This window comes from Sorex fumeus, unplaced genomic scaffold (assembly GCF_029834395.1).
Source record: "Sorex fumeus unplaced genomic scaffold, SorFum_2.1 ptg000037l, whole genome shotgun sequence".
Classification (NCBI taxonomy): domain Eukaryota; kingdom Metazoa; phylum Chordata; class Mammalia; order Eulipotyphla; family Soricidae; genus Sorex; species Sorex fumeus.
Genome location: NW_026606094.1, coordinates 15,055,042 through 15,081,332, shown reverse-complemented (window position 1 = coordinate 15,081,332; position 26,291 = coordinate 15,055,042). Strand labels below are relative to the sequence as shown.

The window sequence follows — 26,291 nt, the reverse complement described above, 5'->3', positions numbered from 1 at the left end:
TTTTCTTTTTCACAATTGTTTCATGTTTAACATTTTGTAAACTTATTTTTAATGTTAGGTATGAGGGAATATCTATTAGCCATCATTTGCTTATTGATGGCTTTTTGTATGCGCCTTAGAATTTCTGTTTTTAAAATAATTAAATAGGGAGCCAGAGATATAGCACAATAGGTAAGGCAGATAAGGCAGACTGACCCAGGTTCAATTCCCAGCATCCTATATGGTTGCCTCAGCCTGCCAGGAGTGATCCTTGAGTGCAGATCCAGGAGTAACTATTGAGCACCACCAGGTGTGGTCCAAAAAGAAACTAAATAGATGTCTTAAAAAAAAAAAAAGAAGAACTTCAACAATTTATTTTAAAAAGTAATTAAAATAAATTTTGGGTTTCCCAGAAATGCCTCAGGGTTGATACTGAGGGGACTGTGCAATGCTGAGGGTTGAGCTTGGGCCTTCTGCATGCCAGGTGTGTGCTCCAGACAATTGATGAATCTCCTGTACTTTTCCATCAGTTTTCAATGGAAATCACATTGTTCTGTTTAGATGTACAACATCCAAATGTACAACTTATTTTGCATATTGTATTCAAGTTACCATTAAAAGGTCAATTCTGTCTTTCACTCTACAGTTGATCCTTTTTTACTGTGTTAACTCAACACCATCCTCCTCGCCCTTCTGGTTCATTGGTTTTATAGTCTATAAGTTAAGTTTGAGTTACTTATCATGTCGTAAGTTACTGTTCTTCTCTTAAAATGTATTGAGATGGGGGCTTTAATATGGCTTAAAATAACACCTAATTTTAAAAAAGGATGTTATAGTAAATAATGAAAAGGGCTGACCTTTTGCAGTTACGTTGGGGAAAAGAATATTCTGTGAACATTTAATTCGTATTTATATAAAATGCTTGATTTGAGTAGAATTAGTATTTTAGATGGCGTGTGGGAAATAATGTTTTGTCATTTGATTGCTTCATATTTTTGAAAATGACTACAATAGTGTGTTGCTACTGTAGAATGCCTAGAAGTTCATTGGCCTCTGTTTCATTTCATTATTTTGGGGCTACACATAGCTGTGCTCAGGGTCTTCACCTGACTCTGTGCTCAGGGAGCTCGCCTGCAATGCTGGGCTGGGGAATGAGCCTATAGTGTTCCCTAGACTAAGCCAGGGTTGCAACAACTGCAGCCACATGCTAGGCAAGCTCTAACCTTTGTATTATCCTGTGGTCCTATTTTATGCGCTCTTATATCATCAAAGCTCAGGATTTTGTTTTTAAAGAAACACATGTATATTCTTAGACTTTTTATAAAATTTTCAGTGAAATACTAATACATAGGTCTCTGAATCTTGTTTCACTGAAGTAGAATTTGTTAATATGTTGTGATGCTGATAACTTAAAAATTTCCCATTCTTTTTCTTTCTTTTTTAAAATTAATTAATTAATTTTGAATACCCATCCCTCCACCAGTGACCATTTCCCACCACCTTGGATCCCAGTATTCCTCCCCCCCCCCATCCCACCCTGCCTCTGTGGCAGGGCATTCCCTTTTGTTCTCTCTCTCCCATTGGGTGTTGTGGCCTGTATAAGAGTTAAGCCTGGTTTTCAGGGAGAAATGTTGGATGATTTACTTTCCATTGATTACCTTGCATATAGGGAGATGTCGCGCAGCCGCGTAAGTGGCTGCGCGGTTTGGAGTAAAAGTCCTGGTTCCCGCATACTCAAGCTATGCTTGTAGAGGCTCATGGTCACTGGGGTTCCATCTGGAGGAAGCGGGATGCCGCACCTACCCCATCTGGGACTTCCCAGTGATCTCGGCTCTTTTCGGGATCTGGTGCGTTCTTCGGGAGCTGTGGAGCTGCCCAGCGGCCTTTCTTCTCTGCGGCTGTGTGCTGTAAAGACGGCGCTGGGGAGCGGGTTGTGGGCATGACTAATGGAATCAGAGGTTACCTGGGAGTCGGTGCAGTCCCGGCAGTTTGGAGGAAAAGTCCAAGTCTTGGTTCCCGCATACTTGAGCTATGCTTGTAGAGGCTCATGGTCACCGGGGTTCCATCTGGAGGAGGCAAAAAATTTCCCCTGTTTTATTTGACTATCATTTACTAATGATTTACATTGAGGACATGTTTTCTATGTTAGTAATTCATATTATGTAACTAATAATATACTACATATTTTTACATAGTATAATATAATATATATAAAATATAATAAAAGCCAATACTGTTCTAACATTGTACAGAGCAGAAAAAATTAAAAGCTTTGGATTCTGAGTCTAGCCCTCGTATCAACCACTTCATCTTTAGTTATCTCCTGTGACAATATGAGACAAACATATGGTCTGTGTTTTCTTTTCTGTTTTTACATAAGCTGCTGTCATTCATTTGAGAACATTTCCAATTCTCACGTTTTATTGTGTGGATCAGATTTTTATGATATGTTAAAGGACATGAGATTCAGTTCCTTTTTCACATATCTCACTTCCTGCCCAAGTGCTGATGGACTGTGGAAACAGTGACTAACGTGGAACTCTGTTTTAAGACACGGTATGCTGAACTCCCAGATATCAATTTAAAAATAAATTATGTTCAGGAAAAATATGTAGGGCATATTTCTGCTAAAAGAAAAAATAGTGTTTGGGGGGGAGGGGGGAAGAATCTGAATTGTATAAAAAAGATAAAGTATAATATAAAGAATGACACAGTAAAGGACAAGTATTTGCTATTATTTTTTATTTATTATTTTTAGTGCATTTAATTTTTGGGAGCTTCTTAAGTAGTACTCAGAGGTCCTGGGGATACACTTTTGGCAATACAGTGCTCCCTGTGATGCCAGGGTCGCCTGGCTGTGCTGGGGGGAGACAGGGAGGAGGGTAGCAATGCAACTTTCAGCGCTGGTGGGGGGGAGCATGTGGTGCTGGGCTCTATCTAACTTAGTCCCTTTGACCACTGTCTCCTCACCCCAACTCTCTGATCTTCAATTAGGCATCCCACACATTAAGTCAGCTTGCACATGGTGTTTGTTAAACGTATGCAAATACATAGACCATAAATGGAAAAGTTTCAGAGATTTTAAGTGAAAAAGTCAAAGGTAGTAATTTAATGGACTGGAGCGATAGCACAGCGAGTAGGGTGTTTGCCTTGCACGCGGCCAACCCGGGATCGATTCCTCCACCCCTCTTCGAGAGCCCGGCAAGTTACCGAGAGTATTCCACCCGCAGGGCAGAGCCTGGCAAGTTCCCTGTGATATAATCAATATGCCCAAAACAGTAACAACAAGTCTCACAATGGAGACGTTACTGGTGCCTGCTTGAGCAAATCAATGAAGAACGGGAGGACAATGCTACAGTGCTACAGTAATTGAGTGAATAATGATATTAAGTATGGCCATTTTACTCTTTCAAGGGTGCCTTCACCACAGCCTAGTGCCTTCACTTGTCAGCAAATCACTGTGTTTAGTCTTAGCTGTTTATGCAGATCTTTCCTTAATTTACTTTTGGTTTTGGGGTCACACCCATGGTTTTCAGGGCTTACTCCTAGTGCTGTGCTTAGGAATCACTCCTGGCACGAGGAAGGCACCTACGCTCTTTTCCCTCTGTACTATATCCCTGGGCCTTACATCTTTTAAGTTTCAGTAATAAACATTTTTTTCCTAGTTATAGTTCTTGCATTTTAGCGATGCTGTCACTAGTTGAATACCGTAAGAGACTATCATAATCTAATTTGAATCATTTTTATGTTCTTTGAGAATCAAGGAGTTGCTTCTACTCTAATCATTCAACAGCATTGTCAGACACTGGAATTAACAATGAAAACAAAGTGTTTGTAGTTTTTATATACATAGACATTTTTGCATATAGTTCCTGGCTACAGTACTTATTCCTAATTTCGAGACAAACTGAACCCTTAATTGCTTAAATTTATAGCGTTTCATTTTGTTTATTTTGTTTTGATTTTTGGGCCATTCATGGCAGTGCTCAGGGGACCATAGTGGTGCCAGGGATCAAACTCAGGTTGACCATGTACAAGGCAAGTGCCTTACTTACTGTTATTGTTCTGGCCACACTGCTTTCAGGCTTGGAGGCTTAATTCAAGTATAAAATGAAAACTCTTCTTTTCCCTCTTGAATGTTTTTCATGGTAAGCTGGTACATTTGCAAGAGTCAAAACAACGTTAATTAGAAAGTAAAAGTCAACTTGTAAATTTCTACTAGAGATATCAATGTGTGTTCTTTATGTGTTTAAAAATCGAAATTATTTTAAAAATTATTAAAAATTTAATTCTGGAAAAATATGCATAGAATCCACAATCTTAATCAAGTGTGAAGAATAAACATTTTAGGAGTGTCAACGTTAACAAGTACATTGTTCCACAGCTCGTCTCGGGACTCTGTCTGGTTGGAACACTTTCCCTATTGACCAAGTCCCCTGTACCTCTGGGGTGCATCAATATGAACTGTTTCTCAGACCCAACTGTATTGCAGGTGTATTTCCCCAACGATATCAGTCATTATGTACTGGTCAGTATTTATCATTTCTGTTGCTACCAAACGCAGCATTGCTATCTCATGGATGGGAAAAAATAAGGCATAGAGGTGAAGAACTCAATTTAAAAGTAGAATGACATATCACATCATTCCACGAGATTACAGGCAGATGGACTGTGGCCAGCTGATAAGAAGTACATGTATCTATCCCATCATGCACCAGGGCCAGACGTCCCCCACTTCTCAGTTGGTCAAAGTGGTCACTATTGTGTAAAACTGAGGCAATTTTGAAGATACATTTAACGAAAAGACTTGTAATTTTTACATTATGGGTAAGCTCTGCAACTTTGATGTGATGTGTAGCACGAAGAAGCATCTCGAGGAACATCTTGTAGTACTGCATTACCTTTTCTCTTGGAATCACTTAGATCTTCTGTTCAGAGTGGATTGTTTCTAAGAGGGCAGCAATTGTCTGAGGAAAAAAATATTTTCAACACTCTTTCAAAAAGCCAAAAATGAAAGAGCAGAGAGAAAGTTATCTGCCTCTTATCTGAAGGATAATGAAAAGTGGAAAATGCTGAAACTCTCCCTGAGCTAGATCAAATATCAGTGTAGCTCATTGTAAGCATCTCGATAAAAGCTCAGAAATATTTTTAACCTTCTTCCTTTTTTCATCTTTAAAAACTGAAGTAACAAAGAATTGTAACGTATAATGAAGACCAGAATCATTAAAGTCAGCGTGTGTATAAACTTATTTCTTGTTTTATTTATTGGAACCACACCTGCTGGCACCTCAGAGACCTTGTCCTGGGTATTTATTGAACGAAAATAAGTGATCCAGGCCTTTGAGTGCTCTTCCCTGGCCTAAACCTCCTTCTTCATTTCATAAGTGAGTTACTGCTGCCAAATGGCTTACCAAAGTAGTTAACTTTAGGTTTGACGTGTAAGTTTCTTATTTCTCAAAATTTCTCTTTCAGTTATTGTTGGTGAATTTAACTAGATTTCCATCCCCCCCCCCCCATACTAAGCTAGCTATTATTGTTTTATTTTGTACTTTGAGTATCCTTTAGGGAAAGGTGTTTTTTGTTTTTTTTTTTTAAACTTAAATGTGAATGAGGAGACTTGGAATTCTTAAGCAATGATTTCTATTTTTCATGTTTATAGTTTGATAGCTTTTCTTTTTTCTTCTTTCCGGGGTTCCAATTCTCATCATGGAGCTGAGAGTTAAACATGTTGCACTGGGGGTTGCATTTGGTGACATGGAAGGGGCAGAGGTTGAACCCAGGACCTCATACATGCAAGGCACGTGGTCTGCTATTGAACCAGCATCCCAGGTCCTCATTTATTTATTTATTTTATTGTTGTAGCTGAGGTAGCATCTTTACAGTACTGTTCAGGTTTATCACCTTGATGTATCGTAACCTAACTCTCTGCCATCAAAGTGCCCAAGACCATCCACCAATGTCCTCATGTTACTTCTAATCCACCTCTTTATTCTTCTCCTTCTGCTTGATAATATGAGACTTTTAATTCAGGTCTAAGGGTTTGCTATCATTCATTACTGTCTAGTCCCTTTTTTTCAGTTTATTTTTTTGTGGTCACAGTCCTCCCGTTATTCATTGATTTGCTTGAGCGGGCCCAGTAATGTCTCCATCATGAGACTTGTTGTTACTGTGTTTGGCATATTGAATATGTCACAGGTAGCTTGCCAGGCTTTGCTGTGCAGGCAAGATACTCTCAGTACTTGCTGGGCTCTCCGAGAGGGGCGGAGGAATCGAACTTGGGTCGGCATGTTGGCTGCGTGCAAGGCAAACGCCCTACCGCTGTGCATATCCACATAGTATCAATATCCTCCACCACAGGCATTTTTGCTTTGCTTTGTTTGGAGGACATACCCAGCAGTACTCGGGGCCTACATGTGCTCAGTGGTCTCTTAGAGATGCTCTGGCCTCTTGTAGATAAAGCATGTGTACTAGCCCTGTGAGCTCTCTCCCAGGCCTGGGATTTTCATTTCTATTGAATCATTATGGGCAAGAGATGTATATAGAAGACATACCCCTTTTTGTTTGACTTGCAAACTCACAGTATATTTATTTGAAAAAAATGTAATTGGTCAATCAAATTCCAAAAGAATGTTTTGTGATTCATGGAAATTATTAAAAATTTCACAGTCTGTAAATAAAATTGTATTAAAAGTGTAATAACTATGCTCGTTTACTTTACATATTGCATATGGCTACTTTTAGAATGGAAGAGTTGGGGGGAAAAAACAAAACAAAAAAAAAATAGAATGGAAGAATTGAATAATTTTCACAGAGACCAGACAGTCTCATAAAAATCTAGGATATTTATGTTTGATCGTATAATTATAAAAAGAGTACTGATCTCTGTTGTTAATATGGAAAATGATTTATGTTTTGGAGTACTTTGGAAATTTATGACTTTCCTTGCTTATCAACAACTCTACTATATTTTTGAATAATTTTTCCACTGCCTTTTTTTTTTGGTCTCTGAAACAACCCACAGTAGTTCATAACTGCTTTCATGACTTCCTTTCCCTGTTTTTCAGTCTTTCCCTTTGCCACCCAGGTGAACAGACAACACAGGAAAGTCTGTGATTTGCTTCAAAGCAAAGGGTTGTGTCTGGCTTGTATAACTGGGATTCCGATTCCGATTTTTGTGCTGGAACTTTTATTCAGATGTATGAAAAATAGTCACATTTTCTCTTTTTCTTCATTAGTCCCCATTTTCAATGTGTAAATGGAATAAATATTTTATTTTTGAATCCTTATTTGTGGGAAAAATCTATATGAGTTGTCATATATTCTTTTTTAAAAAAATGGCTAAAGGACAGTAGAGACAGGGCCAAGAATATTGCTCCATAGTTGGTAGCCTGCCTCATGAGCTGGGGGAGAAGGCAGCTGGAATAGAGAAGTGATCACTATGTCAGTGATGGTTGGAGAGATAGTTCGGGATGGGATATGTGTGCTGAAAGTAGATAAAGGACCCAACGTGATGGCCTCTCAGTATCTGCATTGTAAACCATAATGCCAAAAGTAGAGAAAGAGAGATAGAGGGGGATTGTCTGCCATAGAGGCAGCGGGGAGGTTAGGATGGGTCGGGTTGGGGGGGGATACCGGGGACATTAGTGGTGGAAAATGTGCAGTATTGGAGGGATGGGTTTTCAATCATTGTATGACTGAAAGTTAAACATGAAAGCTTTGTAACTGTATCTCATGGCGATTCAATAAAAAAAAAAATTGGTTAGCTGTCAACATTTAAACCAATGTCTCTATTTTTCACAAAAGTTATCTTCTGATTGTGTCAAAATATCAGTGGTTGGAAGGATACACTATATGTCTTAGAAAAGTTAATTCCTAGACGGAAAAAAATGCTGTTTCCTCCTACTTTTCAGTTGGGGTTAGATGATATCAGTTCTCTTCTTCATGGCAAAAACCCTGCCTGCCACTTTGTCAAGAAATCCACTCTTGGGACTGGAGCTATAGCACAGCAGGTAGGGCATTTGCCTTGCACGTGGCCAACCCAGGTTCGGTTGCCAGCATCCCATATGGTCCCCTGAGCACCACCAGTAGTACAGAGCCAGGAGTAACCCCTGTGCATTACCAGGTGTGACCCCAAAAGCAAAAGCAAAAACTAATCCAATCTTTGCAGCCACAGAAAGCTTTGGACTTGTTAGGGTTGCCAGTATTCCTTCAAGCATGTCTAAGATCTTGTTGATCTAGAAAGATCCCTTCTTGGGATTTGATAAAGTGAATCTTTTATTAGATTTCAACATGGGACCAGAGAGGTAGTACAAGGGTTAAGGCACTTGACTAGCATGTGAATGTGGCCCTGGCACTGGTTGTAATCCTGAACCCGCATATGGGCCCCCAAGCACTGCAAGTTGCAGCCCCTGAACACTGCCAGGGATGCCTCCCCGCCCAGGACTGGAGAGATAACACAGGAAGTAAGGTACTTGTAATGTGACCAATCCAGTTCGATTCTCAGCACCTCATAGACACCCCCCACCCCCAGCACCATGTGGGTTCACTCTTGTGCATCTCTGATGTGGAAAAAAAATTGGAGTGGGTCACAACAGATTTCAACATACCTTTGGTCATAAGTGAGTTTTTATACTTGCTGAGGCCGATTCCCGACTTTGACCATGAAAAATACATAGATCTGGGTCATGGTATTGAATTGAGCAGTTGGATTCCTCCTTATTTCACAGGGCTATCTTGTTACCTAGTTGGTGCTTGGTTCTTGTCTGTCTTTGCTTTCTGAAAAGGTTTGGAAGTAGAACTCAAGACAGGAGTTGGGCTCACTCTGCATCTTCTCCACTTCAGAGAATCCTTTTGCAAAGGGAGTCATCTCTACAGCATAGGCCATGAGGGTGCCCTGAACTCTGTCAGCAAAGCCAGTGAAATGTCACAGCATATGGAAAGGAAGTGCAGAAGCAGAGGCAGGCTGGAGTGGGGGGGGGGGGGGGGGGGGAGAAACTTGGGAAAGCAACAGCATCGTAGGGAAAGCATGCTCTGACTTAATAGGAACAGGAAGTTAGGATGAGTGATAACATTAAGGCCTTTCAACTTTTGACTGGTCGGTGTGGAGTGTGAGAAAGGATTTGGAAGGGAAAACCCATTTTTCTTTATCTTGTTTTGGGTGGCAGCAGGGGATGGGGCACATCTGGCCTTGCTCAGGGTTTACTCCTGGCTCTGCACTCAGGAATTTCGCTTGGTGATGCTAGGGACCATAAGAGGTGCTGGGGATTGAACCCGGGTTGGCCACATGCAAGGCAGGAGCCTCAACCCACTGTGCTATCAATTTTGAGCTATGGAGAAAATAGTTAAAATTTATAATCTAACTCTGGGGTTTTAAAATGCGCAGCAAATGACTTATCCCAGAGTTTGGCAATATGACGTTAGATATCATGGCAGACCTGTTTTTTAGGTTTCAGTGGGAAGAGGGAAGAGGCAACAATTCTCCTGGGCAGTGTGAAGGGCAACGGGTCCACCCAGCAGGTAGAACTCCCTATCAGAAAGCCATCCAGGGAGAGATGGAGGTGGATCTCAAACCCCGAGTAGGCCAGATTTCAGCCACCCCCTTCTCTGCTTTTGGCTTCCTTACTCAACTCCTGGGAAGAAGAATCTCCTTCCAAAACTTTGCTACTGGCACCTAGGCCTCATTGACCTAAGAGGATGGATGACCGTTGCTGCATATTTCAGAAAGTGACAAGCATCAGTGCTTTCTGAGGAAACCACTTCATTAAATATGTCTACACAGGCTCGGCTTGGAGGCCTCATTCACATCCAATAGAGAGCGGAAGGTGAGCAGCTTAAATAATCATATCTCTCCCCCCCCCGCCTCCCCCCCCCCCCCCCCCCCCACATACACACAACAGCAATTTAACAGAAGCAGGAAGCAGGATCATGCTAGATAAGGGCACTCCTTGCCCGCTAACTGGTAAACTATCTGGACACGGGTTCCTGGATGAACTGCCTCCCCTCCCCTCTCCCCACAGTGCCCTACATTTCCCACGTTGCACACGCCTGTGGATTCCTGCCACACCACCAGCCTGTGAAACTTTTATTTATTTATTTATTTATTTGCTTTTTGGGTCACACCCGGCGATGCACAGGAGTTACTTCTGGTTCATGCACTCAGGAATTACTCCTGGCGGTGCTTGGGGGACCATATGGGATGCTGGGAATCGAACCCGGGTCGGCCGTGTGCAAGGCAAATGCCCTACCCGCTGTGCTATTGCTCCAGCCCCTAGCCTGTGAACCTTTTAATAGGTAGGATCTCTAGCACTTATTTCTTCAAAAAAATTTAAAAAAAATTTTGGGGGGGGGGTTTGGGGAACACATCCAGTGGTGTTCAGAGTTACCCCTGGCTCTGTGCTCAGTGGATCATAGGTGCTGCTGGATGTCTAACCTGGAACTTGAAACCCGTAACCCCTCCAAGGCCCTTAGCAGTTCTTTCTGTATTAGTATTATTTGTGGGGGTGGAGGTGGGTCACACCTGGTTGTGCTTAGTGGTATTCAGGGGAACTTAAGTGGTGGAGGGGATTTAACCCAGGGTTATGCCTGTGAAAGACAAGCATCTTGATGCCTGTACTTTCTCTTTACCTCTCCTGCAGTTATTTCTACGTATCTTCTGAGTGTTTGTATTTGGAGAATCTCCCTTTCTGGAGCAGAGCAGGTTAGCTCCTGAAAACATCAGCCATTCACTGTCAATGCACTGGGTTTGTTCAAATGCCCCTGGCAGGGAGGCTTTTCTGCCAGACCTAGCTGGAGGGCATGAGCTGACTATCACCTAGAGGAGTGCTTACCTGCAGGGAGTTCATTTGAGTTATGAGAGCCCCTTTCAGCTGGTTTAAAGTAAAATCTGCAATCATTGGGTTGATCCAGAGTGTAGAAGTCATTCCGTCTTCCCATATTACCAGCGAGGCAGTGGACATCCTATGGACTTCTGTCACTTAGCTGAGAGCAGATCCATAATGATTGGAATTGTGGAGACTGGCCCCCAGGTCTAACATTCAGTAAGGAGGCTTCTATCAGTTGGACCTGGAAGGGTTAGAGTGTAGCAGGAATCTGGATTCAGGGATACAGCAAAGGCTCTGGGTGAATCAGCTACTGTTAGGACGTGGTCTGTGACCTCTGGCTACTCCAGGATCAAAGAGGAGCCTCTGACTTCCCTCACTTGTCACTGCATGTTGGTGGAGTGTGAAGTGATGGTGGCCAGGAACAGGGTCCATTTTGGCATACCCATTGGTTGGGTTGAGGGGGAGGAAATCAGAGACTCAGCTGAAAGTTCTTCTCTAGGGGGACGTTTGAAGTCATAGAGAAATCCCCTCCAACTCTAGCAAGATTAGCGTCTCCTATAACATTTAGGGAACTGAAAAGCAGAGGCAGACAGACTCAGTGGTTGCTGGGAGTGCAGAAGTGAGTCCAGGCCCTTTTATGGTCATAGCTTTCTGTACTTGAGTACTTATTTCTGCTTAACTGGCCTATACAACTTTCACTGGGAGCTGTCACAATAACTTTAAAAAGTATCCCTTTCATTCTACTTCTCTGATGAAAATTTTCCTGTGCTGGAATTGAAATGGACTATAAAAGGAGACTTTTTCTAAACTCTGAACTGAAATAGTTAGCAAACGGCAGGATTTGCTTTATTGGAAAGAGTAGGCCTAATAAATATTTTTATTTCTTTAGTTTTTAAACTTTAGGGGACCACCGCAGCAATGGTCAGGAGTCCCTGGGCTATTTCCAGTGCTCATAGAACCATGCAGTAACAGGGATCCAACTCTGGGTCTCTGCATATACGTTTCAGCCATCTAAATGATCTCCCCAGCCCCAGAAGATTTGGGGATTTTTTGGGGGGAGGGGGTACACCCATGGTGCTGAGGGCTTACTCCTGATTCTGCGCTCAAGGGTCATTCTTGGTGGACTCTGAGGGACTTTCTGGAGTGTCAGGGATTTAACTCCCATCGGCATTGTGCAAGACAAATGCCTGACCCGCTGGTTCCCCCAGAACCTAAGTTTTTGAAGTGCTTTGTCCTTCCATTTATTTGTCACCTTCTCTATACAAAGGCAGTATCTTGTAGTAATTAAGCACAAGGACTCTGAACTAGGCTTCTCGTAGTGAATCTTTTAATTACTCCTGGAAGTGCTCAGGGGACCATATGGGATGCTGGGAATTGAAGCTGGGTCGGTCATGTGCAAGGCAAACGTCCTACCCGCTCTGCTATCGCTCCAGTCCCTTCTTGTAGTGAATCTTGACCTTGCTGTATATAGATGTGGTCTTAGCTAATTATTTATAGTCCGTGCCTCAGTTTTCTCCTTTGTGAAATGAGGCATAGTATCTCAGAGGTTTTTTTATGAAGTTTAAATAGTTTGTGAGTTAGAGCACATTAAATGCTTTTTTTAAACTATCAGCTATTATCATGTCCTAGACTTTTGATGATATATGCCCCTTTTCACTTAATTTATGAAGAAAACAAGGCTCAGAGAGATTGGAAAACTAAGATCATCAGCTAATGAATGGCTGACTTTCTTCTTAAGCCTTTATTGGCCCAAAAGCCTGACTGTTGTACTGCCTTATACTTGTGTAGTTAGACTTTTCATTATGTTCACCAAATGCATTTTCTTAGAATATCTGTGACTGAAAGGAGAGGTATAAAGAAAGATTAAAAATAGGACAATTTCTCTTAATGCTACTCAGGATTAAGTAAACGCTTTAAGAATCCATGCTAACTGCTGAAAGTAGACTATAGACCGAACATGATTGCCACTCACTGCCTCTTTTGCAAGCCACAGCACCCAAAAGGAGAGAGAGAACAAAAAGGAATGCCCTGCCACAGAGGCAGGGTGGGATGAGGGGGATGGGGGTGAGTGGGAGGGATACTGGGATCAATGGTGGTGGAGAATGGGCACTGGTGGAGGGATGGGTATTTGATCATTGTATAATTGAAACCCAAGCACAAAAATCTGTAAGTCTATAACTGTACCTCATGGTGTTTCACTAATAAAATTTTTTAAAAAATCCATGTTAACAATACTCATTTTGAAAGACATGTCATTTCATGTGACATCTGATCACATCTGTGGGTGTTTTCATACACTTGGAAGCCATGTGGAAATCCAGACACTTGTATTTTTGACGTGTCTTAGCTGTTTTCACCTAATAATAATGAAGAAAAAATGTATCAAATTTTTTGGATCTGGGAACCTTTCCAGTATGTACACTGAGATAAAATGAAGACCCAAGTGAGATAGGACTGCATCACAGCTGTGACAGATGAGGTTGTTGGGGGTTAGAGTATTTGAACTGCTAGCAGACGGGTGGTAATGGGATCTCCATATGGTAAGAAGTATTGACCAGGAGACTTTCTCAGTATTCAATAAAATCATTAGTGCAATCTGTTAAAATCTAGCCCAGAATGCTAAGATATTAGATTATTACAAATCATATTACAGTATGAAGTAGTATTATCAATTCTGTCATTATCTTAACAAACTTAATGTCAAGGAAAGCAGCAAAATGAAAGCAGAACAGAGTATATTACCCACCCAAACCATTTTTAAAATAACCAATATTTTATCTTCCTCAAAGTAGTTGCAAGTTTTTTTTTTTTGGGGGGGTGGTATTTAATATATCTTTCAGTTGAAAATTTTCCAACCAGTTTTCTCAGAAAAGAAAACGAGAGATGATAAGGTTCGATGTAATTATTTCTTGTTGCTTAGCAAGGTGAAGGATTATATTGATATGAAGTAGCCTTTGTAAAAGGTCATTTAAAGTTTTAGCCAGGACATACTCCAGATTAAAAACCATGGCAAAGAAGCCAAGAGGGCTCAAGGTATGTGGCACTGTGACATTCAGGATTACATCAGATAGTCTGTTTCAGCAATGACCATAAGGCCTTTGCAAATGCTGCCTTTCACCAGATTCACATGAACTGAAGTTTTTAGATAAACTTGAAAGGATTATTATTATTATTTTGACCTTTATTAGCATTGCTTAATCAAATGTATGCAGAAGTGTGCATAGGTGGCTGCTCTTAAACGAATGAGCAGAATGACCACGTGATATTCTTCCTGGAAATTTGTACGTGGCTCCTTTCTGGTTGTGGACTTCTACTAATGAGCACCAGAAAAAAAAAAGGCAGAGCTATTCTATGTGCTTTATGCTTAAAGAGGAGAATTGACTCCCTTCCTCCAACCCCTAGTTTTAAGTTAATAGTACAGAAATAAAGTGGAATAAAATATTGCTTTTCCTGAGAGACTTTTTAAAAGGATGACTCTACAAGAACAGGCAAAGGAGCCTCCACTTGAGTCGAGATAAGCAGAAGTGTGCATGAGCTTCACGTCACGTGGCAGAAGCTTTCCCCAGAGTAATATGTGTCAGGGGACTGTTGCATTTTGTGTCTGGCAGAATTGCACCTTGGAAAACCGTGGCTTTTCTTGCCTATTTCTTCATTATGGATGACTGTACAGGTAATGTTCAATTTAAACTATTTGCCAGTCATATAGAATAACTTAACGTACAATATTTTGAGTTTATATTTTAGAAATCATGCTGGTTGTATTTGTACTATAAAAACATTATGCATAATTTGATTGCTGAATATATTTGAAGTTGTTTAAAAATTGTGATTAGCGTAGAATAGGTACTTAAGTGACTTTCCCAGGCATACCGTTATAGTTTCTCCTACTTGAAGTTTGGGGTTGAAAATAAAGTATAACTAACTCACAGTTCTCCCCTCTGGTCAGAAGACTCAAAGGTATGAACAACTGAGTACAGACAGTCTTTAGAGAGTTTTTGGCTTCTGTAAAACTTCTCTGGCAGTTTGGTGGTAGTTTTGTGTATATGGCTATATCTTTTAGGCAGAGTTAATGTAATGGAGTGAATTAGATAATTATAGGTTTGTTCCTTCATTTGTTCTTTTTTTTTTTAAAAAAATTTTGGGCCACTCCTGTTGGTGCTCAGGGCATTCTTCTGGCTCTGGGTCCAGGGATCACTCCTAGTAGACCCAGGGGATCCTATGGGGTGCTGGAGATCGAACCTGGGTTGGCTGCATACAAGACAAACATTCTACTCACTGTACTGTTGCTTCAGCCCAATAGTGGTTTTTTTTCCCAGTTAGATGGGCATTTCACTTCAATTCAAATCACTATTTTTTAATCGATTTGGTGTTGGTTTACAATATTATGAATTTTCAGGAGTTTAGCATCACACCTTTATCTGTGCATAATTCTCAACACCCTTCAAGCTCCAGTGCTGTCTCACCAGCAAAATGACCACGCCAGTCATGCCTGCACCACTTTCTCTTTCCTTTTGGTAGCCACCATAGTTTTCACTGTGCTGGAAATTAGTTGTGTTTTTTTTTTTGTCACTTTATTTCTTTAAATCAAGTATGAATGAAACCATCTTTCACTTCCATCGTCTTTCACTTAGCATAATCACTTCAGTTTGCATCCATTTTATCTCAAAAGACAGTATTTCTTTTATTTATTTATTTTTGTGTTGGGTGAGCACCCAGTAGTGCTCACAGCTTTCTCCTGGCTCTGCTCTCAGGACTCATTCTGGCAGTGCTTGGGGGCATATGGAATGTGAAAGTCAAACCCAAGCACTTGCAGGGCAAACACCCTGCCCACTGTACCAACTCCTCTGGCCCCCCTTCCTGTGTAAGACAGTATTTCTTCCCCTTTGGATAACAGAGTAGTACTTCATTGATTATATACAAAAAGTTTATCTGGTCATCAGTTGATAGGCAGTTAGGTTGATTCCCTTATTTGATTTGTGCATAATGTTGCAGTGAGTATAGGGCTACAAAATAACCTCCCAAATTTAGTATTTCAGATCCCTGCTGGATTGTCGGGAATTTTATTTTTTTAAAATAAACTGTAAATTTTTTATAGGGACTATAACAATCTATATTCCCACTAGAGTCCTACCAACACTAACTTCCAGTCTTTGTTATATGGGCCATTCTCACTGATATGACATCATGCCTATTTGTGATGTGCAGTTCCCTAATGATAAGGAATGTCGAATAGTTTTTCCATGTATGTAGAAGTCATCTGTGTTACTATGCTGTAGAAGTTCCTGTTCAGGCCTTTTGTCCATTGCATGGCAGAGCCTGGCAAGCTCCCCATGACGTATTCGATATGCCAAACACAGTAACAACAAAGTCTCCAATGGAGACGTTACTGGGCCCGCTCGAGCAAATCGAGCAAAAACAATCAGTAACATTTATGTGATATGTAAGTTGACAATAATTTATTTTGATTACTAAGTTATTTTGAATATTGATCATTTCCTTCATTATTAAGCTTATTCTGAAATGAATAGAACTCTCATCACTAATAGAAGAACAAGTTTGCATGCAGGTGAGCATAATCAAATGAAACAGATAACCCAGAGATTACTTTGGTTTGGGAAGTATCATGTGATGCTTTTAGAGGGTGCGATTTTAGAGGGAGCAGATTCATTTTCTTTGATTTGTTTTTCTTAACAGCACATTATAACTTGCCTTCATTCTGATTTCATCTTCATGACTGAGAGGGAAAATGGGGTACAGTTTAATTAAATATTGGGTCTTCCATGATATAGAACTTAAAAAGTGTTTTAGGATACAGGCCTCTAGATGTTACAGGTATCTGAACATCAGTCAAGAGATGTCATTCTCAGCTTTGTAGCAAATGAGATACCATGTCATAGTATTCTGGGGAGGCAGGTATGTACTTTCCAGGTATTAGGAGGCCCGAGCTATAGTTCACGGATTATTTTTTGATTGGGGCATGTTCAGGGTAGGGGTGTGGAAGAGGGGAATGCCAGGATTTTATTTTCCTATTTTTTTGGTTAACATGTACTGATCTTCTTTTAATTCTTAAAAGTAGACTTCTTAAAAAGCCTTGCAGGGGGGTTGGAGCAATAGCACAGTGGGTAGGGTGTTTGCCTTGCACCTGGCCGACCCGGGTTCGATTCCTAACATCCCTTATGGCCCCCTGAGCACCACCAGGAGTAATTCCTGAGTGCAGAGCCAGGAGTAACCCCTGTGCATAGCTGGGTGTGACCCAAAAAGCAAAAAAAAAAACTTATTCGTAACAGTCTGCACCAGTTCATTTATATTTGCGTATATATACATATGCACACATACGTACATATACATACATCATATATGCATATATGTGCTGAAAAAGGGAAACTGCCATAGAAAGATGAATTGATTTATGAATACCGATTGTAAGAGTTTTAAATCATATTTTTGGTAATCTGCTTTTACACATTCATCAGAATTTGTTTATCGTGTAGTTTTTATAATACATGTATTTCAAATGCAATACAAATATTACAAACACTATCCCAAAGTTGTACCATGTAAAATCCTGGGCAGTTTGCTTCATCTCTTCCACAATTCATCATAATTTAATTTATTATTTATTATTATTTTTCCTCTTGTTTTGGGGCCACACTTGGTGGTTTTCAGGGGGTCATATGCAGTAGCAGGGATGTAACTGGGGTTGTCACATGCAAGGGAAAAAAAAACTTAACCTCTATACTATTTCTCTTGCCCCACTGCGCTGTCTCTCAGAATTTAATGTTTTAAAACTTGCACAAAAACATATCTTTGCCTGAAGCCACAGTACAGTGGGCAGGGTGCTTGTGTTGAATGTGACTGACTCAAATTTTATCCCAGTTACCCCATATTGTCTCCCTAGCATCACCAGGGATGATCCCTGAGAACTAGAAGTGAGACCTGAGTATTGTTTGTGTGCCCACAATTCCCCCCATAAAAAACCCACCAGAAACCAACCAAACGAACAAAACTTATCTTTGTAAACATATGGAAATATGGGGGAAAATTAGGCAAAAGAAATTTTCAAGCTCTTGACTTCCTACTTTATACGGTTTAGAAACTGTGGTATTATGGCATTACCTGTATACACACACAAATTCCTCTAGTGCATTTCAGTATTTAAAAAATATTAAAATTTGCTCGTGTTAGCCATTCTAATGAACATGAAGGCTTTTAGCCATTTAGAGCTAGAGTTCTAGGATTAAAAAGATGCAGGATCTTATGTGTCAAATGAGTCAGGAGCTTCAAGTATTTTTTTTTCCATTAGAAGATGAAATGAATGTATTTTTGTTTAGAAATGCGAACTCGTGGGCAGGTGTCCACAGGTGTGTATGTGTGTGTGCGCGTGTGTGTATGCATGCACAGCCTTAAGATGGTTACTCTGAAAAATAACAGGAGTTCTCAGAAGATGAAAAGGAAAAAAAAGCTAAATGAGTAGGGTAGGAAAAATACATATACATGAAAATATTTCTAGTGTAGTGCTTTGCAGATTTGAATGGTGGTTGCCACATTAGTAGTAATGTGAGTGCTCATGGTGTGCATTCTGTTACTGTACCGCTACATTTGTGTGTGCATTTATCTAGTCCACATGTACGCACAATAATAAACCTGTTATCACTTACTTGTGGTGAAGCCTTGAGGAAAACAATGAGTTCTGTAGTTATTTTAGGAGGGGAGTTGTTCTTTCATTGCTGAATAGTCTTAATTCCCTTGAAAAGTTCTACTTTGGCTGCCTGAAACCGAGGTTCCCTGATCTGCATGATCTATTCGGGATGAGAAATAAGTCTAATCTCCGAATTTCTTTCGGGTCGTTTTGAGTGCATGGAATCACAGACTGGAGGTTGGCAGGAAGGGGGATTAATGCGTGGCTCTGGGTCCTGTGTGTTTGGTGACAAAGGAATTCCCTTTGAATCGCCTGCTCTCCTGAAGCCCCCGGAGCCTCTGGCTCCAGCAGCGCAGCCGGGTCTGTGCAGTGTCCCTGACGTCATCAGTGTATGCATAAGCTCTGCTATTGTCTTACTGCTACGGCAGGGCTGGGGATTGCAGTATCCGCTGTTGCTGCTGCTCCCGTCCTGCCCCTGGCGGCTACCTAGCCCTGCCTCACTGCATCCCAGAAGAGCCGCCAGCCTGCTTTGCCTTACTGGATTTTTTAAAAAAGCAGCTCTTTGCTTTTTTTTTTTTTTCTGGTGCTGTAGGAGACCCTGCTTTTCAATCACATGGGAGAACACTGGCGCTTGTAAGGGGAGAATCTGGCAGCTGGACACAGCTTGAACTGCATTGTCTGTCTTCATGACCCCTGCTGTGTGGCCGCTCATCTCTTCTCTCACACACACACCCTCCTCGATTTTTTTCTCTTGCCGTGGTTTTTTCCTGGTGGTGTTCTTCTAATTTATAAAAGCAGCCTCTCTGGAGCCAGCCATGTTTGGCACTGAATCTTCATGTAAGTAAATGGATCCCACTTCTTTCCTATTTAGAAATCTACTTGCTGTCATGGTTTAATTGGCTTGGAGTTCAGATCCTTTTGCCTTGGGTCATTAATGGGCTTTGTATTTTGACTCTCATTATCAGGGGATCTGTCTCAAGGAAGGGGCTCCCCCTTCACTGGGTTCTTCAACCTGAAGGCCAGGGATGTCAATGTGGTCAGAACTAGGCCTCCAGAAGGGAGAGAGGAGACAATTCCAGGCAGCTTTCCTTGAATGTGTTAATTGATGGGCTGAAGTCTGCCACTGATCTATTGTTGGGGGTTCTATGAATGGTCCTTAAATCCCCAAATGCATGCTGTGAGGATGAGATGATCATGTTTATTAAAAAGGCAAGAAGGACTTCCTTACCTTTACAAATCTTAAAGGAGTGAAGCTCTCATTCTATACTCTCCCTCCATATTTTTACAAAATCACAGGAGCGTTATTAATGAGCAGAAATATGCTTTAATTTTGAGAATGGATATGTACATAGACACACACACATATATTCACTCAGTAGCTTAAATTTTGATATGCTGGTTAGTCCTCATCCCAGGAGCATCCTATCCTAAAACTTATACAATGAAATGGCTTTGGTGCAGAGCCAGCCCTGTACAATGGGTTGGGCTGGACAGCAGTTGTAGACAGCAGCAATTGGTATTAAAAAAAAAAAACCACTGTGTAATAATATAACTTCTCAATATAGCTGTACAGGCCCTGTGTAATATTTTGTCATTCTCTCTCTCTCTCTAAGCAGAGGTGGGAGGGAAGGATTTCTACAGAGACCCAACCTGCTGGCCTAGGACATAAAAAAAAATCTGCAAGACAAACTCTTTGTAGTGAGGAGAGGCTTAGGAGAAGGAATTTAGGAAACACATTTCTTATGAACTTATGATTCAACCTTTTCCGTCTCAGGTGATTCAGTGTGCCTGTGATGGTTATCCCACAATAGTAGTATTTCAGGAGTGCTCTGAAGCCTCAGTTCCTTTGTTTCTTGATTGTATTTTTAAAAAGGGTTATTTTTGTTATTTCAACGTGGAAGCTTTCCATTTCTGAAACTGCCACAGTGCTTAAACAAGATCAGAGAAAACGAAAATGAGATGTCATGTCCATTTAGCACGTGACAATATTAGTTTCTAATAATTTAAAAATACTTGTCAAATTGACTGAACGATGCCTTTGAAATTACTGTCATTGAAAACATGCAGACATACTGTTTAGTAGCAGAAGTCGCCTGATGGAATTTCACTTATCTATGAACCTAGGTATATTTATTTGTGAAAGGAAAAATTAATCTTATTTGTTTGGTGGAAAATGGAAGTTGAAACTCATTGTGGGAGTCTGGGTTCTTGGACTGGGAACTCTGGCCAGGTTTACCAAGCAGACATAGCCTTTCCACACCGTCAAATCTGCTTTCCTGATAATATCACTCATGTACTGTGTGGCATGTTGGAAAACTTCTGGTTGCTTGTGGTCTCCATAGCTACCAGATTACTGAACAAAAAAAAATACCATTCAGAAGACAGAACACTATCAGGCAGGCTTTTAATGTTTTTTAGTTACTTTACTTAAATTTTGATTCTTGTTTGGTACTCGAACACCATAGATAGATTCGTACTGCTAGGAGTCATAAATGTTTAGAATGACCAGGCGATGCCTTAACTCTGTACTCAGAGTTAAAAAGATACATTCTTTGAAGCTATCATATAAGCTGTTTCTACTTGCATGTAGAATGTTCAGAAAAAGTCTAATTTGGTCATATTTGAAGTTCTGGATGACTCAGAAGGGATCATCCTGTCCACTTAAGATATTCTAAAGTTTTTTGTAGTCAGTGTTTATTTAACTATTCTTTTTACATTGTTGTTCTAGTTCATGAAAAGGTTGAAATTTTAGGGGGGGGAATTTCTATTTTTTATGATTCATATTCTTAAGTTCTGGCTGCAGTACCTGACTTGTTTTGTATGCTCTTACTTTTGAAAATGATGTATGGTCTATACAATACAATTTAATAGTGTGCAGTTTAAGGTATTTATGTCCGTACTTGTGTCCATGGAGCCAGTACCCAGATTCAAAACATTTCTTTTTTTGCCAGAAAATTTTCTTGTCACAGTCTTTTCCAGTCAATATTACTTCTCCTCAGAAAAGCACCTGCCCTAGAGGCTTTCAGGGGGTGTGGTTGGGGGTGGATGGAAGGGAAACTGGGGACATTGGTGCTGGGAAATATACACTGGTGGAGGAATGGGTATTGGAAGAACACTGTATGACTGAAACTTGATCATTTGTAAGGGTGTATCTCACAGTGATTCAATAAAAAAGAGTTTGAAAAAATATTACTTCTCTTCCTCACCGAAGGTAATCAACCACTATTCTGACTTCTTTTGTCAATAGAATCACATGTAAATGACTCTTTTAATTTTTCTCTCTCCTTCTTGCTCCTTGCTCATAAGAGAAGGGAATGTCATTTTTTAAATTTTTGAATATTGGATTGATTGAATTGATTTTGTTTTCAGGCCTTTGAGGCCAGGGATTTTATAGTAACCCAGGTATAACATTATAAGATATCTTACCTCACTGGAATAGTATTACCTAATCAAAATACCTCTTTCTCTAAATGCAGAGTTTTAAAATGACCAAAAATTTACTTGACAGAATAGACCCCTCATTTTCGGAGGACCTCCCAAGCAGTTCTTAGGGGCTGAGAGGCCATGTGTTATACTGTTTGATCAACCTGGCCACATTTTTTCTAAGGGCCTATGGATGCAGTGGTCCTTGGCTCTACTACAGTGCATGATCACCCCAATAGTGTTCAGAGATCCTTGGTCCACACCCAGCCATGCTCAGATGATTGTGTACCTTAATCCCCTGGCTGGCTCTCTGCCCCAAATGGGGATCCTATTGATCAAAATCAAAGATATGCATAATTATGGAAACAGGATAAATAAATGCATTGTCTGGTTTATTGTTATTACTATTTATTTCTAGGGGCCCAGGGGCTACACCTGGTGATGCTCAGGGTTTATTCCTGACTCTGTGTTCAGATATCACTCCTGGTGAAATTAAGGAACTGTGGTGCTGGGGATCTCGCTGGGGCCAGTGTAAATGAGGCAAGTTTCTTAACCCCTATACTATTCTCCGCCCCCTGGTAATACATTATCTCCAAAAATGGCAGTTTGAAAAAAAAAAGTGGCAGTTTTGTTTTTTCTCACTCACTGGATCCATAGTTGAGCCACAATCTATTTTGGGTCCTTCTGAAATGGAAACGGTTCTCAGTTATGTGTAGATTCATCATTACAAAGCAGGAAGTGTAGTTTCCATAACTGTTGCCATCTTGATGGATTTCACTGAGCTTTCCTTCACTGAAACATCCCATGTCTAAAACCGGAGCAGTTAATAGCTTTGCTCTTTATCAGCTTTGAGGAAATACAACTTTAGTTTCTGCAGTTATAATAATTTAGGTTTAAGAAAGTCTATGAATAACGTTTTGTTGAGGGGAGTGATGCTATCCTCACTCAGTGGAATTGAATATCTTTAATTTGATTTAAGAATAGTCTGTATTCTAAAATCAGTGAAGTGATATTTCACAATTTTTTTAAAATTAAATTGCCTTTTAAAGACTTTTCAAGAGAAAAAAAACTCACATCTTTTCTCTTTTGTAGAGTGAGGCAAACTGGTTTGCATGCACCACTGTCAGTCAGTTACTTCCTTCCTAAGAGGCTCTAGTTTTGTCTGTTGGTCCAGGAATCTAACTCAGGGTCTCATACTTGTGACTTGTGCACTCTACTCATGAACCACATTCCCAGCTACGCTACTTATTTTCTAAAGAGTAAATACTCTAAGTACAGTGAACATTTATTCAATTAGCATTTGTCTGGCTTAGTCCTTTCTCCCCTTCCATGTTTAGCTTTTTCAAACCTCAGGGGTACCATTTACGATGTGCTGTGGTGGGAATTGTGCCCTGGTCTAATAAATTAATGTCTTCCCAAGCACCTGCTGTATTAGTCCTGTGAAGAGAGCAATGCCTTATCTTTTAAGAGACAGTGCCTCTGGGTCAAATCATTTCATTTAATCCCTCCTGCCATGATTTTGTTATAGTTGTAACAGATTAAAAAGAACATAGTAGAACACAGTTAGAGGGAAAGCATTCCTCACCAAAGTGTCAACAAAATGGTAGTGTTCTGTGTGGTTAGTGGTGATAGGGAAATGTGTGTGTGTGTGTGTGTGTGTGTGTGTGTGTGTGTGTGTGTGTGTGTGTGTTTTCTTTAACCCTGTGTGACTGGCCCACAGATCTCTGCCGTCTCTAGATACCCACATCATCTTGGGTAGGCAGCTAGATTCTGGAAAGGATAATGGGGTATATGTGATTACTTTGACATTCCCCAACAATTTTGCTGTTGCTTTTGTTTTCATTGCTGATGAATGTATTGCTTTCAAATTGCTTCTCAGTTTTAATAGTGTAGTACCGTGTTTCCAAGAACAATGTACTTGTTTAGAAATTTGAACTATTGTGTAGGCGATAGTTAGATGAATATACTCTAGCAACATTAGATCACCAAGAAACTTACAAATTTAATGAGAATCTCTTTTCTAGAGAAACAAACTCTCACACTTATTTTTGTGTGTGTGCATTGACAGACTTTTTTGACAGCCAGTCATCTATGAGATTAAATTTACTTCTATTATGTGTGTATGGTTTCTGTGAGTTGGTTGATGTGTTACTATTATGGTCAATTAAAACTTGGAAGTTCACCATTGGATTATTTTTTAATGTAAATCATAGTTCTTATTAAGTATTTATTTTAGTGACTGCTTGCTGCTTTTGCTTGGTATGTTTGACATATTGGTTTGATATTTTGTCTTTTCTTTTTAATTGAATTTTGCTATGTGAAGTTAGGAAATTTAGGAAAATGGCCATTTTTCCTTCTTGCAACTTTAATATGGCTGTTAATAGCCCTATTGGATTTTAGTTGCTTTTCAACTTACATGAAGTAAATATTTAAGTAAACACTAAAAAATTAACCTCTAGATCTACACTTGAATCCCTTAATGTAAAGGTTTTACATGCATTTAGATAAGTAAAATTCCATAGAATTTTTTGGGCTAAAATCACAAATATGGAAAAACAATTATAGCTTACAGAGATTAATTGGGACCTAACTGTATAGGAGTCTGGGAAACTAAAGCTCATATAATATTTTTAACTTTCCTTTTTGGGTTTCTTTTCTGTTTATAGTTGACATGATAATTTTTAGTATCAAGGGAGTATTTTTCTTCTGGGTATTTATATGCTTTTTCTGCTAGTACAGAAATGGAATGAAAATCCCCCATGGTTATTCTTAAATTCTAAATTACTTATTTTCACTTGAGGATTGACTTTCCTAATAGTCTGTATTTGTTCAGCACAAATTACACATAAGTTTTCAGTGATCTGTTGTTTTCATTGTCACAATGGACCAGATTCATATCCTGTATAAACTATGAGGCGTCTATGGGGAAAAATGACCATAAATGGAAACTTTCCCCATAGAATTCTCTTGGACTTATACAGGATATGAATAGGATTCTTTGTTGTTATGGGTCTGAGTATACAAGTTACTGATAATGCCTGCTTTTAACATTGCCCATGGACACTGAATTAAATTACGTTCAAATACTACTAAAATTTTCATTTGCGACCATACGGGTCAGAAAAGTATGCACAGCATGTCTTTTAAAATTGAGTATTTTACATACCACCTTTCCCCCTCTACTAGGTATGAAGTGTTCATCAACGTGCTTATTAGCATGTTTTTAGTTAGAAAATGTACATTTGAATTATTTAAAACTCCTGTGATATCACATTTTCCCCCTTAGATATAGGAAGTTGGGATCTTTATAGATATTTTCCTAGTAATAATAATGGATGGAGGCAGTTATAAGTTGAAACATAAAGATCTAGTTTATTAGACATAAGTCAGTACATGTAAAGATTCTCTTGCTTGATTTCTTGCTTTCAAGTGGTTTTTACTGTACTCTACGAGGATCTGGCAATTTAATGACTAAGCTTTTCTGGCTCTCAGCGTGGCTTATCTGATGGTCTCTGGAGATATTAGAGATATCTGCTTGGACATCTGTACCAGAGTGGGTCATGTAGTGGTGGTAGAGGTATACACTAGCAGGGGACAAATCTGGCTGAAGGAAGATAAATTTCACTTTTTACGATGGGTGCAAGTTCTTTCACAGGGAACCTCTTTGAAGAGGTTTAGTAGATCTGAAGAGACTCCATGATCTTGAATAAAATGGGCCAGAGTTGGCAAATATCCTCAGTATTTTTCACTACTTGCCTCTTTTTGGCATGATTGCTCATTAGTTGCAGCACTCTTTAAGGTTGGCTTAAGCCACTAAAGGTTGGATTGCTTTATATTTCAAACACTCGTTGTGCCAAAGTTTTCCACATTAGTTTTAACAATAGTCATATAAAGATTTAACGACACTTGTAAACAATTACTAGATTAAGAACAAATTTAGGATTGTTAAGTGTTCCAATAATATGCCTTATTTATTTCAAATTTAATTAAATTTTTTTTTGCAATTGGAAATAATGTTTCCCTTCCCTTTCCCTTGTTGTGATGTTTGGAGGTTGTGTGCTTGACTCTCTTGCTTATACTCTTGGTGGCATTGATTGTATGGCTGATACTGTTGCTTGTTGGGAGCCTCACACTTTAGTCCTGGTTCTCACACAGCCATAGTTGAGATCAAACTTGCTATGTGGGGATGTTGCCAAGGATTGAAACTATGGCTTCTTATCTGCAAGACAGGAGATATCCCACTGAACTATCTGCAAAGGCCCCCAGCAATATTCCTTAACATATTGTTTTCTGTTGTATTATGGTTCTTAGTGCTGATAATGGATTAATTATTTACGTTTCTGCTGAACCTTTTTGAATAAACTGTACCAACACAATATCTTTCCTAATATGCACTTTTGGGGTAGATAACATTGGCTTGCAAAGGTATA

The 26,291-nt window shown here is 39.8% G+C and overlaps 1 protein-coding gene across 6 annotated transcripts in view; it reads left to right on the top strand.

Annotated features, from left to right (window-relative positions):
- Positions 1-26,291, top strand: part of ST7 (suppression of tumorigenicity 7) — a 309,460-nt gene that overhangs the window by 62,144 nt on the left and 221,025 nt on the right. The window contains exon 1 of one of the 6 annotated variants that reach the window (XM_056117972.1): positions 19,011-19,275. The exons of the other annotated variants lie outside the window; for them this stretch is intronic. Coding sequence (XP_055973947.1) covers positions 19,254-19,275 — 22 coding nt within the window. The 5' untranslated portion in view covers positions 19,011-19,253. Of the gene's footprint in view, positions 1-19,010; positions 19,276-26,291 lie in introns of those variants that run through there. 6 annotated transcript variants of the gene reach the window in all.